Source organism: Oncorhynchus mykiss, chromosome 6 (genome assembly GCF_013265735.2).
Source record: "Oncorhynchus mykiss isolate Arlee chromosome 6, USDA_OmykA_1.1, whole genome shotgun sequence".
In the NCBI taxonomy this organism is placed as follows: Eukaryota; Metazoa; Chordata; class Actinopteri; order Salmoniformes; family Salmonidae; genus Oncorhynchus; species Oncorhynchus mykiss.
In genome coordinates this window covers 46,677,517-46,696,988 of record NC_048570.1, presented here as the reverse complement: position 1 = coordinate 46,696,988, position 19,472 = coordinate 46,677,517, and the positions used below count along the sequence as shown (strand labels likewise).

General features: G+C 41.9%; 1 protein-coding gene across 5 annotated transcripts in view; it reads right to left on the bottom strand.

The window, feature by feature from the left end:
• msh3 (mutS homolog 3 (E. coli)) overlaps positions 1–19,472 on the bottom strand; it is a 134,028-nt gene that overhangs the window by 11,974 nt on the left and 102,582 nt on the right. For 3 of the 5 annotated variants that reach the window (XM_036980257.1, XM_021606650.2, XM_036980256.1), the window contains 2 exons: positions 14,026–14,152; positions 8,517–8,685 (listed from right to left, as the gene is read on the bottom strand). The exons of 1 other annotated variant lie outside the window; for it this stretch is intronic. In XM_036980257.1, the coding sequence (XP_036836152.1) occupies positions 8,517–8,685; positions 14,026–14,152 (296 nt within the window). The remainder of the gene's footprint in view (positions 1–8,516; positions 8,686–14,025; positions 14,153–19,472) is intronic. One more of the 5 variants, XM_021606651.2, reaches the window with a different exon arrangement.

Sequence of the window (19,472 nt, the reverse complement as noted above, 5' to 3'; positions counted from 1 at the left end):
GGAGCCAAATACAGGACCATTCTGGAAGAAAACCTGATGGAGTCTGCAAAAGACCTGAGACTGGGACGGAGATTTGTCTTCCAACAAGACAATGATCCAAAATATAAAGCCAAATCTACAATGGAATGGTTCAAAAATAAACATATCCAGGTGTTAGAATGGCCAAGTCAAAGTCCAGACCTGAATCCAATCGAGAATCTTTGGAAAGAACTGAAAACTGCTGTTCACAAATGCTCTCCATCCAACCTCACTGAGCTCGAGCTGTTTTGCAAGGGGGAATGGGAAAAAATGTCAGTCTCTCGATGTGCAAAACTGATAGAGACATACCCCAAGCGACTTACAGCTGTAATCGCAGCAAAAGGTGGCGCTACAAAGTATTAACTTAAGGGGGCTGAATAATTTTGCACGCCCAATTTTTCAGTTTTTGATTTGTTAAAAAAGTTTGAAATATCCAATAAATGTCGTTCCACTTCATGATTGTGTCCCACTTGTTGTTGATTCTTCACAAAAAAATACAGTTTTATATCTTTATGTTTGAAGCCTGAAATGTGGCAAAAGGTCGCAAAGTTCAAGGGGGCCGAATACTTTCGCAAGGCACTGTATAATCTAAACTTGTATCTCATTATGGCAAGTGGTGAAATAAGTATAGCTGGTTATAATTGTAATGGTTTAGCAGATAATAATAAAAGACAATCAGTCTTTACCTGGCTTCCTTCCCCTAGAAGGAATATAATATCTATTGTTTACAGGAAACTCATTCTACATTCAGTTGTATGGAAAAATGACTGGGGGCGAAATATATTTCTCCCATGGGCAAAGAAACTCAAAAGGGGTGATGATATTAATGAACAATAATTTTGATCCGAATATGCAAACTGCTCAAACAGATCAGCAAGGAAGGTGGATCCTTTTAAATATGCTACTGGACCCATACACAGATCTGGCTCATTGATCTACATGGTCCAAATAATGATGATCCACGCTTCTTCAATAATATATACACTACCGTTCAAAAGTTTGGGGTCACTTAGAAATGTCCTTGTTTTTGAAAGAATAGTCATTTACAACATTAACAATGTCTACACTGTATTTCTGATCAATTTGATGTTATTTTAATGGACAAAAAATGAGCTTTTCTTTAAAAAACAAGGACATTTCTAAGTGACCCCAAACTTTTGAACGGCAGTGTATAATAATTTATCGAGCTTACAGGCAATACATGACTCAATTATTACAGTAGGAGATTATAACACGGTTTTAAGTACCTCAATGGACTGTAAAGGAATTCACACCACAAACTATCACGCTCATGCACTTAAGGAAATTACAAATATTATGGATATATTGGAACTAGCGGGTATATGGAGGCTTAAATATCCTGACCTAGTGAGATATGCATGGAGGAGGCTCAATCAAGCAAGTCGTCTTGACTAATTCCTTATGTAATTTTCGTTGCCAGCAAATGTTTAAAGAGTGTTGATTGGTGACAGAATGCGGTCGGACCATCAAATAATTGGTATACACATTACTCTTACAGAATTTCTGTAAGGGCGAGGATACTGGAAATATCGTCAAAGCTTACTGCATGACAACTTGTTTTTAACCAAGACAGAATAATTTATACCTGCCTTTTCCCTACAGAACATAGGTACAGCAGATACCCTTATTGTTTGGGACACTTTTAAAAGTGCCTTTAGAGGCCATGCAATTCAATACTCATCTTTAAAACAAAAGCAATTTAGGGTCAAAAGAGTCCATATTAACAAAGGAAATAGAAGGTCTAACAATGCAGATAGATGGTCATAAAAACTGTGCCATAGAGGCACAGAATAAGTTAGAGGGAAAACAAAAAGAAATGGAGGAACTTATTGAAGAAATATCAAGTGTAATATACACTGCTCAAAAAAATAAAGGGAACACTAAAATAACACATCCTAGATCTGAATGAACTAAATATTCTTATTAAATACTTTTTCCTTTACATAGTTGAATGTGCTGACAACAAAATCACACAAAAATCAATGGAAATCAAATTTATCAACCCATGGCGGTCTGGATTTGGAGTCACACTCAAAATTAAAGTGGAAAACCACACTACAGGCTGATCCAACTTTGATGTAATGTCCTTAAAACAAGTCAAAATGAGGCTCAGTAGTGTGTGTGGCCTCCACGTGCCTGTATGACCTCCCTACAACGCCTGGGCATGCTCCTGATGAGGTGGCGGATGGTCTCCTGAGGGATCTCCTCCCAGACCTGGACTAAAGCATCCGCCAACTCCTAGACAGTCTGTGGTGCAACATGGCGTTGGTGGATGGAGCGAGACATGATGTCCCAGATGTGCTCAATTGGATTCAGGTCTGGGGAACGGGCGGGCCAGTCCATAGCATCAATGCCTTCCTCTTGCAGGAACTGCTGATACACTCCAGCCACATGAGGTCTAGCATTGTCTTGCATTAGGAGGAACCCAGGGCCAACCGCACCAGCATATGGTCTCACAAGGGGTCTGTGGATCTCATCTCGGTACCTAATGGCAGTCAGGCTACCTCTGGCGAGCACATGGAGGCCCCCCAAAGAAATGCCACCCCACACCATGACTGACCCACCGCCAAACCGGTCATGCTGCAGGACGTTGCAGGCAGCAGAACGTTCTCCACGGCGTCTCCAGACTGTCACGTCTGTCACATGTGCTCAGTGTGAACCTGCTTTCATCTGTGAAGAGCACAGGGCGCCAGTGGCGAATTTGCCAATCTTGGTGTTCTCCGGCAAATGCCAAACGTCCTGCACGGTGTTGGGCTGTAAGCACAACCCCCACCTGTGGACGTCGGGCCCTCATACCACCCTCATGGAGTCTGTTTCTGACCGTTTGAGCAGACACATGCACATTTGTGGCCTGCTGGAGGTCATTTTGCAGGGCTCTGGCAGTGCTCCTCCTTGCACAAAGGCGGAGGTAGCGGTCCTGCTGCTGGATTGTTGCCCTCCTACGGCCTCCTCCACGTCTCCTGATGTGCTTGCCTGTCTCCCGGTAGCGCCTCCATGCTCTGGACACTACGCTGACAGACACAGCAAACCTTCTTGCCACAGCTCGCATTGATGTGCCTTCCTGGATGAGCTGCACTACCTGAGCCACTTGTGTGGGTTGTAGACTCCGTCTCATGCTACCACTAGAGTGAAAGCACCGCCAGCATTCAAAAGTGACCAAAACATCAGCCAGGAAGCATAGGAACTGAGAAGTTGTCTGTGGTCCCCACCTGCAAAACCACTCCTTTATTGGGGGTGTCTTGCTAATTGCCTATAATTTCCACCTGTTGTCTATTCCATTTGCACAACAGCATGTGAAATTTATTGTCAATCAGTGTTGCTTCCTAAGTGGACAGTTTGATTTCACAGAAGTGTGATTGACTTGGAGTTACATTGTGTTGTTTAAGTGTTCCCTTTATTTTTTTGAGCAGTGTATTATAAAAATAAGGCGAACTGGAATACAGGGAAAAATACACTAAATTATTATTTTTTATCTTCAACATAGAAGTGCGACCAAAAATAATTTACTTAAACTTGCTATAAATGACAGAGTCATCCATGATTCATGTTTTAATTTCAGTCTCCTCCATCTCCATGAACTAAAGTTAATTGTAAGGATTTTTTTTCTATTAATAGTGTAAAATCAACAGCCATACAGAAAGACTCATGTGAAGGCCTTAATTACAGAGGAATAAGGAAAACTTCAGGGCTGGGTGGCACACCAGTTGAGTTATATCAAATATTTTTTCGATGTACTCAAAGTTCTGTTTTAACCAATCCTATAAAAGCGGTAGACTATCTGATACTCAGCAAGAAGGTCTGAATTCACTATTACTGAAATAGGACCCAGGTGGTAAATACAGTATAAAGATCCAGTCCACCTAAAAAACTGGAGACCCCTTACACACTGTTGTGATGCCAAAATCCTAGCAAAATGCATAGAGCATATAATTAAATGCCTGGACCATTAGAATTTTGAAGAATCTCTTATACAATGGGTTAAAGTTATATATAGTAACCCCAGGTGTAAAATAGTAAATAATGGCTACTTATCAGAAAGTATTAAATTGTAAAGAAGGGTAAAACAAGGATGTCCATGATAGACATTTCTATTTATTACGGCCATCGAAAAGTTAGCTATTAAAATCAGATCCAACAAAAATATCAAAGGGCTAGAAATCCAGGGCTTAAAAACAAAGGTATGCTGATGATTCATGTTTTCTTTTAAATCCGCTATTTGGATCCCTGCACAGCCTCACAGAGGATCTATATAACATTTCTAACCTCTCTCGATTATAACCGAATTATGATAAATGCACCATATTTTATATTGGATTGCTAAAAATAAAAGTTTGCCATTATCGTGTTGTTTACCAATAAAATGGTCAGACGGTGAAGTGGACATACTTGGTATTCATATCCCAAAAGAAAGAAATGATCTCGCTACAATACATTTTAATAGAAAGTTAGCCAAATTAGATAAAATCTTGTTACTATGGAAAGGACAACCTGTCTATTTGTGGAAAAATCACCCTGATTAATTATTTAGTCATATCCCAGTTTACCTATTTGATTATGGCCCTGCCTACACCTAATGACATGTTTTTTAAAATTATATGAGCAAAGACTATTGAACTTTTTTTGGAATGACAAGCCAGACAAAAATTAAACGGGCGTATTTATATAATGAATATGAATTAGAGGGGAAGAAATTATCAATTACTAAAGCATTGGAACACTTAATAAAGGCTTAAATCATACAAAAACTATACTTAAATCCGAACTGGTTCTCTAGCAGATTGGTAACAATAGTTCACCTTGTGTTCAAGAATGGACTTCTTCCCATCATTCAGATTACAACCTTTCACTTTTGATTATTTAAAAATGAAATAATCTCCAAAATATTGCTATTTTTAAAAGAAGCAATAGAAAGGGGCAGCAGGTAGCCTAGTGGTTAGAGCGTTGGACTAGTAACCGAAAGGTTGCAAGATTGAATCCCCAAGCTGACAAGGTAAAAATCTGTCGTTCTGCCCCTGAACAAGGCAGTTAACCCACTGTTCCTAGGCCGTCATTGAAAATAAGAATTTGTTCTTAACTGATTTGCCTCGTTAAATAAATAAAAAATTAAAAAAATTAGCTGGGTGCAATTTCACTTTAAAAATCTTTGTAAATTATATCATAAATAAGACTGGTCGAGTTACGTCACACATGCAGTTAACAAATATATATGGAAATGCCTGCTCTATCCAAAATTACAAATGATTGCAGCATTACTACAAAAATGGACGAGGCAAATGGAAAGGGGAGAAGGTAAGGAACATGTCTGTCGGCCTTGCATCAAAGACAAAAATTGGCTATGAATAAAACAGTATACCAGTTTGATTTAAGGAACAAAAAAATTGACAGCTGCGCCCACACAGGTTGCAAAATAGTTGGGAGGAGATTTTCGACACACCGATTCCATGGCACATGGTTTATGACCTGATACACAAAACGACGCCAGATATCAAAACTTTGAGTTTTTCCATTTAAATTATTATACAAATTCTTGCACCCAATAGAATGTTATATTCAGTATATGGGGTATACAACCATCCTAACTGCAGATTTAGCTGTGAAAAGACAATCATTAGATCACTGGTTTTGGTACTGCCCATATGTACACTACATGACCAAAAGTAAGCAGACACCTACTTGTTGAACATCTCATGGGCATTAATAGGGAGTTGGTCCTCCCCTATGCTTCTATACCAGCTTCCACTCTTCTGGGAAGGCTTTCAACTAGATGTTGGAACATTGCTGTGGTGACTAGCTTCCATTCAGCCACAAGAGCATTAGTGAGGTTGGGCACTGACTTTGGGTGATTAGGCCTAGCTATCAGCCTGCGTTACAATTCATCCCAAAGGTGTTCGATGTGGTTGAGGTCAGGGCTCTGTGCAGGCCAGTCAAGTTCTTCCCCACCGATCTCGGCAAACCATTTTTGTATGGACCTCGCTTTGTGCACGGGGGCATTGCCATGATGAAACAGGAAAAGGCCTTCCCCAAACTGTTGCCATGATGTTAGAAGCACAGAATTGTCTAGAATGTCATTGTATGCTGCGGCGTTAAGAATTTCATTCACTGGAACTAAGGGGCCTGAACCATGAAAAACCGCCCCAGACCATTATTCCTCCTCCAACAAACTTTACAGTTGGCACTATGCATTGGGGCAGGTAGCGTTCTCATGGCATCCGCCAAACCCAGACTCATCCATCGGACTGCCAGATGGTGAAGTGCGATTCATCACTACAGAGAACGCATTTCGACTGCGCCAGACTCCAATGGCAGCAAGCTTTACACCACTCCAGCCGACGCTTGGATCTGCCAAGACAGCAGCTCCTCTTCCTGGGGTCCAGCAAAATTAAGGCAGTTTATACCATTTTAAAAACAATACATTCACTTCAGATTTCACAACACATTAAGTGTGTGCCCTCAGACCACTACTCTACTACCACATAAAATAAAAAATCCTTGTGTACGTGTGTGTATAGTTTATCGTGTGTGTGTATGCATGTGTCTGTGCCTGTGTTTGTGTCTCTTCACAGTCCCTGCTGTTCCATAAAGTATATTTGTTTCTGTTTGTATCTCATTCTACTGTTTGCATTAGGTATTTGACATGGAATAAAGTCCCATGTAGTACTGTGCGCCTCCGATAGTCTGTTCTGAACTTGGAGACTGTGAAGAGACCTCCGGTGGCATGTCTTGTGGGGTATGCATGGGTGTCAGTAGCGCCAGTAGTTCAAACAGACAGCTCAGTGCATTCAACATGTCAATACCTCTCACAAATACAAGGAGTGATGAATTCAATCTCTACTCCACATTTAGCCAATTTTCCAAAATCCCTCTTTGTGGCACTTGACCACACGACTGAACAGTAGTCCAGGTGCGACAAAACTAGGGCCTGTAGGACCTGCATTGTTGATAGTGCTGTTAACCTTTTGTGACTAGGGGGCAGTATTTTCATTTTTGGATAAAAAACGTTCCCATTTTAAACGGGACATTTTGTCACGACAAGATGCTCGACTATGCATATAATTGCTATATATTGCTATATATTGCTATATATAATAGCTTTGGATAGAAAACACTCTGACGTTTCCAAAACTGCAAAGATATTGTCTGTGAGTGCAACAGAACTGATGTTACAGGCGAAACCCAGATTAAAATCCAATCAGGAAGTGCGGCATTTTTTGAAAGCGCTTCATGCCAATTACTCCTTATATGGCTGTGAATGGGCTACGAATGAGCTTACGCTTTCTACGTATTCCCCAAGGTGTCTACAGCATTGTGACGTCTTTTTACGCATTTATGTTGAAGAATAGCCGTAAGGGACCACATTGAGCAAGTGGTCACATGATGGCTCCCGCAGAAAATCTTGCGTAAAGTACTGAGGTAGCCATTATTCCAATCGCTTCTAATGAGAAACCAATTGTCCCGACGAATATATTATCGAATAGATATGTGAAAAACACCTTGAGGATTGATTCTAAACAACGTTTGCCATGTTTCTGTCTATATTATATTATGGAGCTAATTTGGAAAAAAGTTTGGTGTTGTAGTGACTGCATTTTCCGGTCGACTTCTCAGCCAAACGTTAAGAACAAACGGGAGCTATTTCGCCTACAAAAATATTATTTTTGGAAAAAAGGAACATTTGCTATCTAACTGGGAGTCTCCTGAGTGAAAACATCCGAAGTCATTCAAAGGTAAATGATTTAATTTGATTGCTTTTCTTATTTTCGTGAAAATGTTGCCTGCCGCTAGCAGAGCCTAGCATAGCATTATGCCATGATAAACTTACACAAATGCTTGTCTAGCGTTAACTGTAAAGCATATTTGGAAATTCTGAGATGACAGTGTGATTAACAAAAGGCTAAGCTGAGTCTCAATATATTTAATTTGTGATTTTCATGAATAGGAAGATGTATGTCCTCTGCGTTATGCTAATTATTTTGAGGCGATGATTACGCTCCCGGATCCGGGTTTGAGAGTGGACAGACTTCTCCCCATCTTAACTACTGTTGTATCAATATGTTTTGACCATGACCATTTACAATCCAGGGTTACTCCAAGCAGTTTAGTCACCTCAACTTGCTCAATTTCCACATTATTTATTACAAGATTTAGTTGAGGTTAAGGGTACAGTGAATGACTTGTCCCAAATACAATGCTTTTAGTTTTTCAAATATTTAGGACCTTATTCCTTGCCACCCATTCTGAAACTAACTGCAGCTCTTTGTTAAGTGTTGCAGTCATTTCAGTCGCTGTAGTAGCTGATGTGTATAGTGTTGAGTTATCTGCATACATAGACAAATTGGCTTTACTCAAAGCCAGTGGCATGTCGTTAGTCCAGATTGATTTAAAACGTTTTGCAGAAGTATTCTCATACTCAGTCATTGGACTGCTCAGCCGAAAGAGTGTCCCACTGTTTGGGACAGTGGGTGTCTTTGTATGTGTACCTCCGGGCGTCGACGATGTTCTTTAGCTCCTGTGCTTTGCGTGCGGCGATGTGGAGTACAGCTTCTGGAATCTCAGCTAATCGGGCAACATTTAGCCCATAGCTCTGCCCAGCCGCCCCCTCAGTCAGCTGGTACAGGAAGGTGATGAACTCTGGCTGCACCTCAACGTCTACACACACGCACACACAAAGGTATAAACACAACTTCGCTATGGTTAGCCTTACTGGACTTAAGTCAACCGTCCTAACTAACCCTTCATAAACCCACAGCCTTGGTTAAACTCTACACAAGGTTATTTCTATAAATAATGGGGCCAATGTGTGACATTGTTTAATTGTTTTGAAACAAAAATAAAAAGGGTTAGGATTAGGGGTTAGGGTTAGGGTTATGGTTAGTTGTATGCAGTTCTATGTGTAGTTAGAGGAATAATAGTGAATATATGCAAATTGGCCCATAATTCCACCTATACTATAACATATGGCTAGGACTACACATCCTTCAAGCAGGGTTCATACAGACATTGGCAAGTCAAATTCAAGGACTTTCAGGGACTTTTTCAAGTACTTATTTGAAATGTTTAAGGACCTCAACGTTATACAATTGTACAATTTACATAACTGTACATTCGCTGAGTATTCCATGACAGACTGACCAGGTGAAAGCTTTGATCCCTTATTGTTAAATCCGCTTCAATCAGTGTAGATGAAGGGGAGGAGACAGGTTAAAGAAGGATTTTTAAGCCTTGAGACAAGTGAGAAATGGATTGTGTTTGTGTGCCATTCAGAGGGTGAATGAGCAAGACAAGTTCAAGTGCCTTTGAACAAGGTATGGCAGTAAGTGCCAGGTGCACCAATTTGTGTAAACAACTGCAACACTGGTGTTTTTTTCACGCTCAACAGTTTCCATTGTGTATCAAGAATGGTCCACCACCCAAAGGACATCCAGCCAACTTGACACAACTGTAGGAAGCATTGGAGTCAACATGGGCCAGCATCCCTGTGGTGCTTTCGACACCTTGTAGAGTCCATGTCCAGATGAATTGAGGCTGTTCTAAGGGCAAAAAAGGGGAGGGGGTGACCAACGAACACAATTGCATTTTATCGATAGCAATTTGAATACACAGATATACTGTGATGAGATTCTGAGTCGTGCCCATTGTCGTGTCATTCATCCGCCACCATCACCTCATGTTTTAGCATGATAATGCACAACCCCATGTCACAAGGATCTGTACACAATTCCTAGAAGCTGAAAATGTCCCAGTTCTTCTGGCCTGCATACTCAGACATGTCACCCATTAAGCATGTTTGGGATGCTCTGGATCGACGTGTACGACAGCATGTTCCAGATCCCGCAAATATCCAGCAACTTCGCACAGCCATTGAAGAGGAGTGGGACAACATTCCACAGGCCACAATCAACAGCCTGATCAACTCTATGTGAAGGAGTGGTCACACAAGATACTGTCTGGTTTTCTGATCCACGCCCCAACCATTTTTTAAAGGTATCTGTATTCACAGTCATGTAAAATCCATTGTTTAGGGCTTAATAAATTAATTTCAATTGAATTATTTCCTTATATGAACTGTAACTCAGTAAATTCTTTGAAATCGTTGCATTTATATTCTTGTTCGGTGTAGCAGACGTAGGCACACAAGGGTAAGGTAAGACCCAGATGCAGACTGTCGAAGTAACAATGTTTATTGTAGCAACAGGGGCAGGCAAGACAGGTCAAGGCAGGCAGGGGTCGAAGATCCAGGTTAAGGCAAAGGTACAGGACGGCAGGCGGACTCCAGGTCAGGCAGAGTTCAGTTATCCAGAGGTGGAGCAAAGGTACAGGACAGCAGGCAGGCTCAGGGTCAGGCAGAGAGGTCAGACGGGCGGGTACAGGGTCAGAACATGCAAAGGTCAAGAACCAGGAGGATGAGGAAAGAGAGGCTAGGAAATGATAGGAGCTTAGAGGAAAAACGCTGGTTAGTTTGCATGAACAAGATGAACTGGCAACAAACAGACAGAGAAAAGGGAAGATGGGCGACACCTGGAGAGGGGTGGAGACAAGCACAAGGACAGGTGAAACAGATCAGGGCGTGACACTATGTTCATGAATAGCGGTAACATTAAATCTCACAATTTATGTTTTTATAATGAGAAAGAAATAAAAAAAGGGGTTCCTTTTGTAATGGAAGGATTTGTATGGAAAGCCAAGTTGAAGCCAACATTAGATGTTGTCGTCCACATAATAACCGCACTGCAACAGAGTAGAGCAACACCCTTCAATTGAAGCAAAGGGAAAATGACAAAAATGGACACATCTCCCACTGGCTGAATCCACGTTGTTTCCACATAATTTCAATGAAACTACATTGAACCAAGGTGGAATAGACATTGAATTGAAGTCTGTGCCCAGTTGGCTCTCACAAAAAGTAATTAAATAAATCACAGATAATTAATTATAAGGGAGCAGGACGTATAAATTGGCAACAATAATTACAATGACTTTTCAAGCACCAAATTGAGGAAATGTCTGATTTTAAAGGTAGGCTCATTCCAGTACTTACATTTCTGAGCCCCATATTCAAGTAGGTTACTTCAAGCCCCTTGTATTGTTTAAAATTGCAGGTGTAACATGTAAACCAAAATGTATTTGTCATGTTATTTCAATACCAGATCATATTGTGAATAAGCCCTATGTAATTTGTTATACTTATACAGATCAATTCATAGGAATCTCGTTGGGTGTTGCACAATAGTCTATCCTACACAATTGCGCACAGTAGAATGTGTTCAATCCAAGGCATAAAAACATATGAAAAGATAAAACCATTACCTTGATACTTTCTGTTACATCTAATGAGACACCTTACCCATAATGAGACATTTTTATTTTATTTAACCTTTATTTAACTAGGCAAGTCAGTTAAGAACAAATTCTTATTTGCAATGACGGCCTACCCCGGGCAAACCCAGATGACTCTGGGCCAATCAAGCGCCGCCCTATGGGACTCCCAATCAAGTCCGGATGTGATGTAGCCTGGTTTTGAACCAGGTACTGCAGGTACTGTACTCTTGCACTAAGATGCAGTGGCTTAGACCACTGTGCCACCTGGGAGCCCAAATCAAGCAGACAACAAGATGATCAACATCAATTCACTAGGGATATTAGAGCCAACGTGGATCCAAGCCCATTGTCTTCACCGGCTGTCACGTTCTGACCTTAGTTACTTTTTTATGTCTCTATTTTAGTTGGTCAGGGCGTGAGTTGGGGTGGGCATTCTATGTTGTTTTTCCCTGGCTACGGGGAGTATCCAACCAGGTAGGGTTGTGCAGGCTCGGTGCTCGAGACCTCAAGTGCGCCTCCATGGTCCGGTCTATCCGGTGCCTCCTCCACGCACCAGCCCTCAGGTGGCATCCCCCCGCACCAGGCTGTCTCTCCGTCTCCTCCCTACAGGTGCTCCCACCTGTCCAGCGCTGCCTATACAGTCTCCCGTCTGTCCTGAGCTGCCAGAGTCTTCCGTCTGTCCTGAGCTGCCAGAGTCGCCTGCCTGACCAGAGCTGCCAGAGTCGCCCGCCAGTCAGGAGCTACCAGAGCCTCCAGTCAGTCAGGAGCTGCCAGAGCCGTCCGTTACTCCGGTGCTGCCGGAATCGCCCGTCACTCCGGCGCTGCCGGAATTGCCTTTCACTCCGGAGCTGCCGGAGTCTCTCGCCTGTCCGGTGCTGCCGGAATCTCCCGTCCATTCGGGACCCGTTGCTAGGGTCCCCAAACCGGGGTCGGTGGCGAGGGTCGCCACTCATAAGGTGCCACATACAGTGCCTTGCGAAAGTATTCGGCCCCCTTGAACGTTGCGACCTTTTGCCACATTTCAGGCTTCAAACATAAAGATATAAAACTGTATTTTTTTGTGGAGAATCAACAACAAGTGGGACACAATCATGAAGTGGAACGACATTTATTGGATATTTCAAACTTTTTTAACAAATCAAAAACTGAAAAATTGGGCGTGCAAAATTATTCAGCCCCTTTACTTTCAGCGCAGCAAACTCTCTCCAGAAGTTCAGTGAGGATCTCTGAATGATCCACGCCCAATTTTTCATTTTTGGATTTGTTAAAAAAGTTTGAAATATCCAATAAATGTCGTTCCACTTCATGATTGTGTCCCACTTGTTGTTGATTCTTCACAAAAAAATACAGTTTTATATCTTTATGTTTGAAGCCTGAAATGTGGCAAAAGGTCGCAAAGTTCAAGGGGGCCGAATACTTTCGCAAGGCACTGTAAGTGGGATGAGACTATGGTGGAGTGGGGTCCACGTCCCGCTCCAGAACCGCCACCATGGTAAATGCCCACCCAGACCCTCCCCTATAGGTTCAGGTTTTGCGGCCAGAGTCCGCACCTTTGGGGGGGGGGGGTACTGTCACGTTCTGACCTTAGTTCCTTTTTTATGTCTTTATTTTAGTTGGTCAGGGCGTGAGTTGGGGTGGGCATTCTAAGTTGTTTTTCTATGTTTTGTTCTGTTGCTATATTTCTATGTGTTTGGCCTAGTATGGTTCTCAATCAGAGGCAAGTGTCAGTCATTGTCTCTGATTGGGAGCCATATTTAGGTAGCCTGTTTTCTATTGTGTTTTGTGGGTGGTTATACTTTCTGTTTAGTGTGTTTTGCACCTGACGGAGCTGTTTCGGTTGTGCTTTTTGTTTCTTTGTTTGATCTTGTTCAGTTTAAATAAATAATATGAACAAGTACCACGCTGCGCTTTGGTCCTCAGCTTCTTCCACCGACGATCGTTACACCGGCGTAACTAATGACAACAAAATACTCTGGACATTCCTTAAACAGCTTTTTTTTCCAGCACTTGGGATGTTGTTGCATTGCATGCACAACAACTGACTGTCATTCGGAAAATTATTTCCTGGATCAGACGATGATGTGAAAATATCACGCCGTAATTAAACAACTCTAAATACGCATCCAACAAGTATTATGCATAACTATTGAAGAGCCACGTTAATGACTGTATCGATTTAAGTTGTAAGTATCACGATAACGTGACTCTGTTAGAAGCATTCGATTTAGCAAATCGCATACATTTTGGGGGATTTGTATGCCCATGAAAACTGTTTTCACGCTGTAAGATAAGTAGACACAAAATGTTACGTAGTTACACTGCATTTCTGAGATCTTTATACAAAAACAACTGTCCGACAGCTAGACCCAGGATTCTTACAGGGTTCAAGTTCAATGTCTAATTTATTAATGCTTAATATACAACATAATGACAACTTGCCATAAATGCAAAGACAGACAATGTATGTTTTATGTCACACGATTCTGGACAAATCCGTCAAGACACCAACCATGAGAAAGGACTAAACAAAAAAATGTTGCCAGATTATTATCAATGACTTATAACAGCTGTAATACGTTGTCAAGTGTAGGAAATCCTCACGGGTGCCCTTGTTTATAGAAAGACCCACAAGCATGTACACACATAAACACACACACACCACCAGCATACCGTCTGTGGCGATGTCTGGTTCATTGAGGAGGAAGGCCATGTGGAAGTTGCCTACATGCAGAGGATACACCTTCTCCAGCTCACACAGAGGTGGGTAGTGGGTCACAAACAGAGTTAGAGACTTCACCTGAGAGGGGTAAGGGGGAGGAAAGTGGATGGGGAGAGAAAGGGAGAGAGGGTGATAGAGACCGAGGGAGAGCAAGAGATGGAGGTCAAACATTCAACAGTAAGTGAACAATCATATTTTCAATTTCATTGAGATCACCTGTATAAATAAAAAGAAAAGTGTATATGACCCTATTCAATCAACCCAGGTAATAATTTATCTTCATGCTATTGCTTTACACTTATTGTGAAACCTATTCTGAGACACATAGACACAGAGGTCTCAGACACAGAGAGAGGAGAGGCAGGGAGGCAAGAGGAAGGGAGGAAAGAGGAGGATAAATAGAGATGAGTAGTCACCTGGTGGCAACTTTTCCTGACCTGAAGAGGAGAGGAGCATTATACTGGGGAACTTACTACCTGTATCATAGCCAGCACTATAAATATGTGTATGTGTGTGCCAATTTGTGTACCTTGGTTAACCTGCTGTCTGGTGTTCAAGGTAAAAGGCCATTATAGCACTATGGGCTGGTTACCCAGACACAGGCTATGCCTAGTCTTGGACTAAAAAGCTATTTCAACTGAGAATCTCCATTGGTCAGGTTTTTCAGCACTAAACTAGGCTTAATCTGTGTCCGGGAAACCGGGCCTATTTTTATTCATTTTGTGCCTTTATTTAACTAGGCAAGTAAGTTAAGAACAAATTAATATTTACAATGACGCCATTTACATTTCACAGTCTGCACTGTTACACCCATCATGTGAGAACTGGTTTTGGAATTTGGCCCTGGAAATGGCTTGAAATGGTTAATTACAATTAACACCACAATACCAACCCCTGTTAGACTACAATGAGTTCTATTAGATGAGTGGCCGCACCCTGACCTCTAACCTCTGAGGGTCATCAGAAGGGCAAGTGGGGTTGTCCTGGCAATCTGTTGTTGACCTTAGGATACACGATTGGGGCGGCAGGTAGCCTAGTGGTTAGAGCGTTGGACTAGTAACGGAAAGGTTGCAAGATTGAATCGCCGAGCAGGTAAAAAAAACTCTCATTCTGCCCCTGAACAAGGCAGTTAACCCACTGTTCCTAGGCCGTCATTGAAAATAAGAATTTGTTCTTAACTGACTTGCCTAGTTAAATAAAGGTTTGTTTAAATAAATAAATAAATGTGCTAGATATGTAACATTATTATGTTAAAAGGCTGCCAAAGGAGATTAGTGCTAGGCTGGAACTAAAGCCTGCACACCATGTATCTCACCAGACCAAGTGCTGGTTCTGTGACTGCCAACAGAACTCCTCTGAGCTCTCTCTTTCTCAGAGTCTCTGGGAGAGCTTTGCTATGGCAACCAGAGTCTTTCTCTCTTCTCCCTCCCTCTCCACATCCCCAGAGAAAGAGAGAGAATGTTGAACTTCAAGGCTGTCTGTTCACAATGCTCCAATCAGAGTGTTAGGTAACAAGACACATACATAACTACAATCTACCTCACAGGTGAGCATAGGAGACCGGGACAGACTGGTTACTATGACAACCAGGACTCCTGTTCTGATGCAGACTCATGTCGGATGGTGATGAGGGTGATGATGATTGTGTGGAAAAGAAGGAGGAGAAGGAATAGGGGTAGGTGGTGATGGTGATAGTGTGTGTATTATGGACTGGAAAACACAGAAATGCATCAGGGGTATTTACAATATCTACCTAGTATTGCTTACAAAATGAAGGAGAAGTAAAAGCCCTGAAACAGTGCCATGTTTGTCTTTTTATAAACTCCTTCCTTTGAAGTTGTTCAAACAAAGCAATGCTATTACACAACAGGTCGTTAGCCTGTGCTTTTCTAGCCAAACCACCGCCAAAAACATCCCAGAAAGGCTTAGCTTCTACTTAAACATTTGCATTTCCCCAATTTACATAAGAAGAACATTCATCTATTTATTTTGTAAAACATGAAACCTTCAGAGTTCTCTCAGAGAACAGTTTTTGTTTTACAAACGTGGATAGTTTAAAAGAGCAAATGCCCCTAAACTTCTCATTTAGAAAACAGCCTATGTGGCATCAAACATTTAATCTGTCAAAAGTGACTACAAAGTGTAAATAGGATAATTTTGGTCATTAAGTCAGTCTCGTCCAAAACAACAGAAATTAATGTTGGGTTCATTTCAATTATGCCCTCATGCCCACACTAGCAGCACACAAGTAATTTTCAATTCGAAGTGCAGCTGCACATGACCCAATCGTAATACCTGTGTAAATATGGTTTGACATAGGATATCCCTTTGGGGCTAATTAGGGACCATCAGTAAATAACACAATATAAATGTGACAATATGTTAAAATTCCAATAACTTTCAATGACTTAAAAACCTCAGACCAACTATAAATTGTAGAAATTCATATAGGAATATTGAAAGCATTTAATGAGAAGGTGAACAACACACACACACACACACAGCCTCCAGGACATCTAAAACACCCGGTGTCACAGGCAGGGCAAGAAGATCATCAAGGACCTCTGCCATCCAAGCACAGCCTGTTCACCCCTCTAGCATTTAGAAGGCTGAGACAATATAGGTGCATCAAAGCTGGGACCGAGAGACTGATAAACAGCTTCTATCTCCAGGCCATCAGACTGTTAAACAGTCATCACTATCCACCTTCAGCCCAGTACCCTGCCCTGAACCATAGAGACTGTCACTAGCCGGCTACCACCCAGTACTCTACCCTGCACCTTAGAGACTGCTGCCCACTGGTCTCTGACTTTAATAATGTTTACATGATGTTATACCCACTCTACATGTACACCGAGTGTACAAAACATTAGGAACCCCTGCACTTAAAAAAAATATATATATATTTTTATTTCACCTTTATTTAACCAGGTAGGCTAGTTGAGAACAAGTTCTCATTTACAACTGCGACATGGCCAAGATAAAGCAAAGCAGTGCGACACAAAACAACAACACAGAGTTACACATGGAATAAACAAACATGCAGTCAATGATACAATAGAAAAGATACAACATACAGTGTGTGCAAATGAGCTAGGATAAGGGAGGTAGGCAATAAATAGGCCATAGTGGTGAAATAATTACAATTTAGCAATTAAACACTGGAGTGAAAGATGTGCAGAAGATGAGTGTGCAAGTAGAGACACTGGGGTGCAAAGGAGCTGGGGTGACCAGGGGTGCCAAAGATACTGGGGTGACCAGTGAGATATACCTGCAGCAGCACGTGCTACGGGTGAGTGATGCTATGGTGACCAGTGAGCTGTGATAAGGCGGGGCTTTACCTAGAAAAGACTTATAGATGACCTGGAGCCAGTGGGTTTGGCGACGAATATGAAGCGAGGGCGAGCCAACGAGAGCCAGCCAACGAGAGCATACAGGTCGCAGTGGTGGGTAGTATATGGGGCAGTGGTGGGTAGTATATGGGGCTTTGGTGACAAAACTGATGGCACTGTGATAGACTGCATCCAATTTGCTGAGTAGAGTTGTCATGACTCCGCCGAAGTCGGTCCCTCTCATTGTTCGGGCAGCGTTCGGCGTCACCGGCCTTCTAGCCACCGCCGATCCACTTTTAATTTTCCATTTGTTTTGTCTTTGTCTTACACACCTGGTTTCAATCATCCAATTGCTTGTTTATTATTTAACCCTCTGTTCCCCATGTTTGTTTGTGAGTGATTGTTCGTTGTACATCAATCTGTTATTGTGGGCTCGCTATATTGCTTTGTATTTTGGATATTTTGAGTAAAGTCCGTTGATTACTCATATCTGCTGTCCTGCGCCTGTCTCGCTACACCAGCTACACACAGGACCATTACAAGAGTGTTGGAGGCTATTTTGTAAAGTACATCGCCGAAGTCAAGGATCGGTAGGATAGTCCGTTTTACAAGGGTATGTTTGGCAGCATGAGTGAAGGATTCTTTGTGGCGAAATAGGAAGCCGATTCTAGATTTAATTTTGAATTAGAGATGCTTAATGTGAGTCTGGAAGGAGAGCTTACAGTCTAACCAGACACCTAGGTATTTGTAGTTGTCCACATATTCTAAGTCAGAACCTTCCAGAGTAGTGATGCTGGACGTGCAGGCAGGTGTGGGCAGTGATCGGTTGAAGAGCATGCATTTAATTTTTACTTGGAGGCCACGGAAGGAGAGTTGTATGGCATTGAAACTCGTCTGGAGGTTAGCTAAGCATGCCCAGCTTAACAGCATGAGCTCTGAAGATAGATGAGGGGCAATCAATTCACATATGGTGTCCAGGGCACAGCTGGGGGCAGAAGGTGGTCTATAGCAAGCAGCAACGGTGAGAGACTTGTTACTGGAAAGGTGGATTTTTAAAAGTAGAATCTCAAATGGTTTGGGCACAGATCTGGATAGTAAGACAGAACTCTGCATGCTATTTCTGCAGTAGATTGCAACTCCGCCCCCTTTGGCAATTCTATCTTGTCAGAAAATGTTATAGTTAGGGATGGAAATTTCAGGGTTTTTGATGGTCTTCCTAAGCCAGGATTCAGACACGGCTAGGACTTCCGGTTGGCAGAGTGTGCTAAAGCAGTGAATAAAACAAACTTAGGGAGGAGGTTGTCCATGACATTAACTGACCAGGTGACTCCAGGTGAAAGCTATGATCCCTTATTGATGTCACTTGTCAAATCCATTCAATCAAGTGTAGATGAAGTGGAGGAAACAGGTTAAAGAAGGATTTTTAAGCCTTGAGCAATGAGACATGGGACATGGATTGTGTATGTGTGCCGTTCAGAGGGTGAATGGGCAAGACAAAATAAGTGACGTTGAAGTAGGTGCCAGGCACACCGGTTTGAATATGTCAAGAACTGCTACGCTGTTGTTTTTTCTCATGCTCATCAAAGTGAAAGGTGAATTCTCCCAGTGTCATAATTAATGGGCTCCTAATCAACTAATATTTTGTTATTTTATTTTGCATTGTTTGTAACTCATTTTGTACGTAATGTTGCTGCTACAGTCTCTTATGACCGAAAAAAGCTTCTGGACATCAGAACAGACTTGAACTGGACGAAGATTTTTTCTTTAATGAGTCTGACGCAAAGGACTGAGGAAAGGACGCAAAGACTGAGGAAAAGGGGAGAAGGGCGGGGTTCCTTGTAAGAATTCACAGAAGAGTAGGTAAACCACCACTACCCTCCATATTATTGGCCAACGTGAAATCATTGGAAAATAAACAGGACAATATATGATTAAGACTATCCTACCAACGGCACATTCAAAAACGGTAATATCTTACAAACCACCCAACCCCCCCAAAAGAAATTCAGCCTACCACTGTTTTCAATGGCTCCCTTTTATTATAAGGCGAAATCCTCCCAGATTGC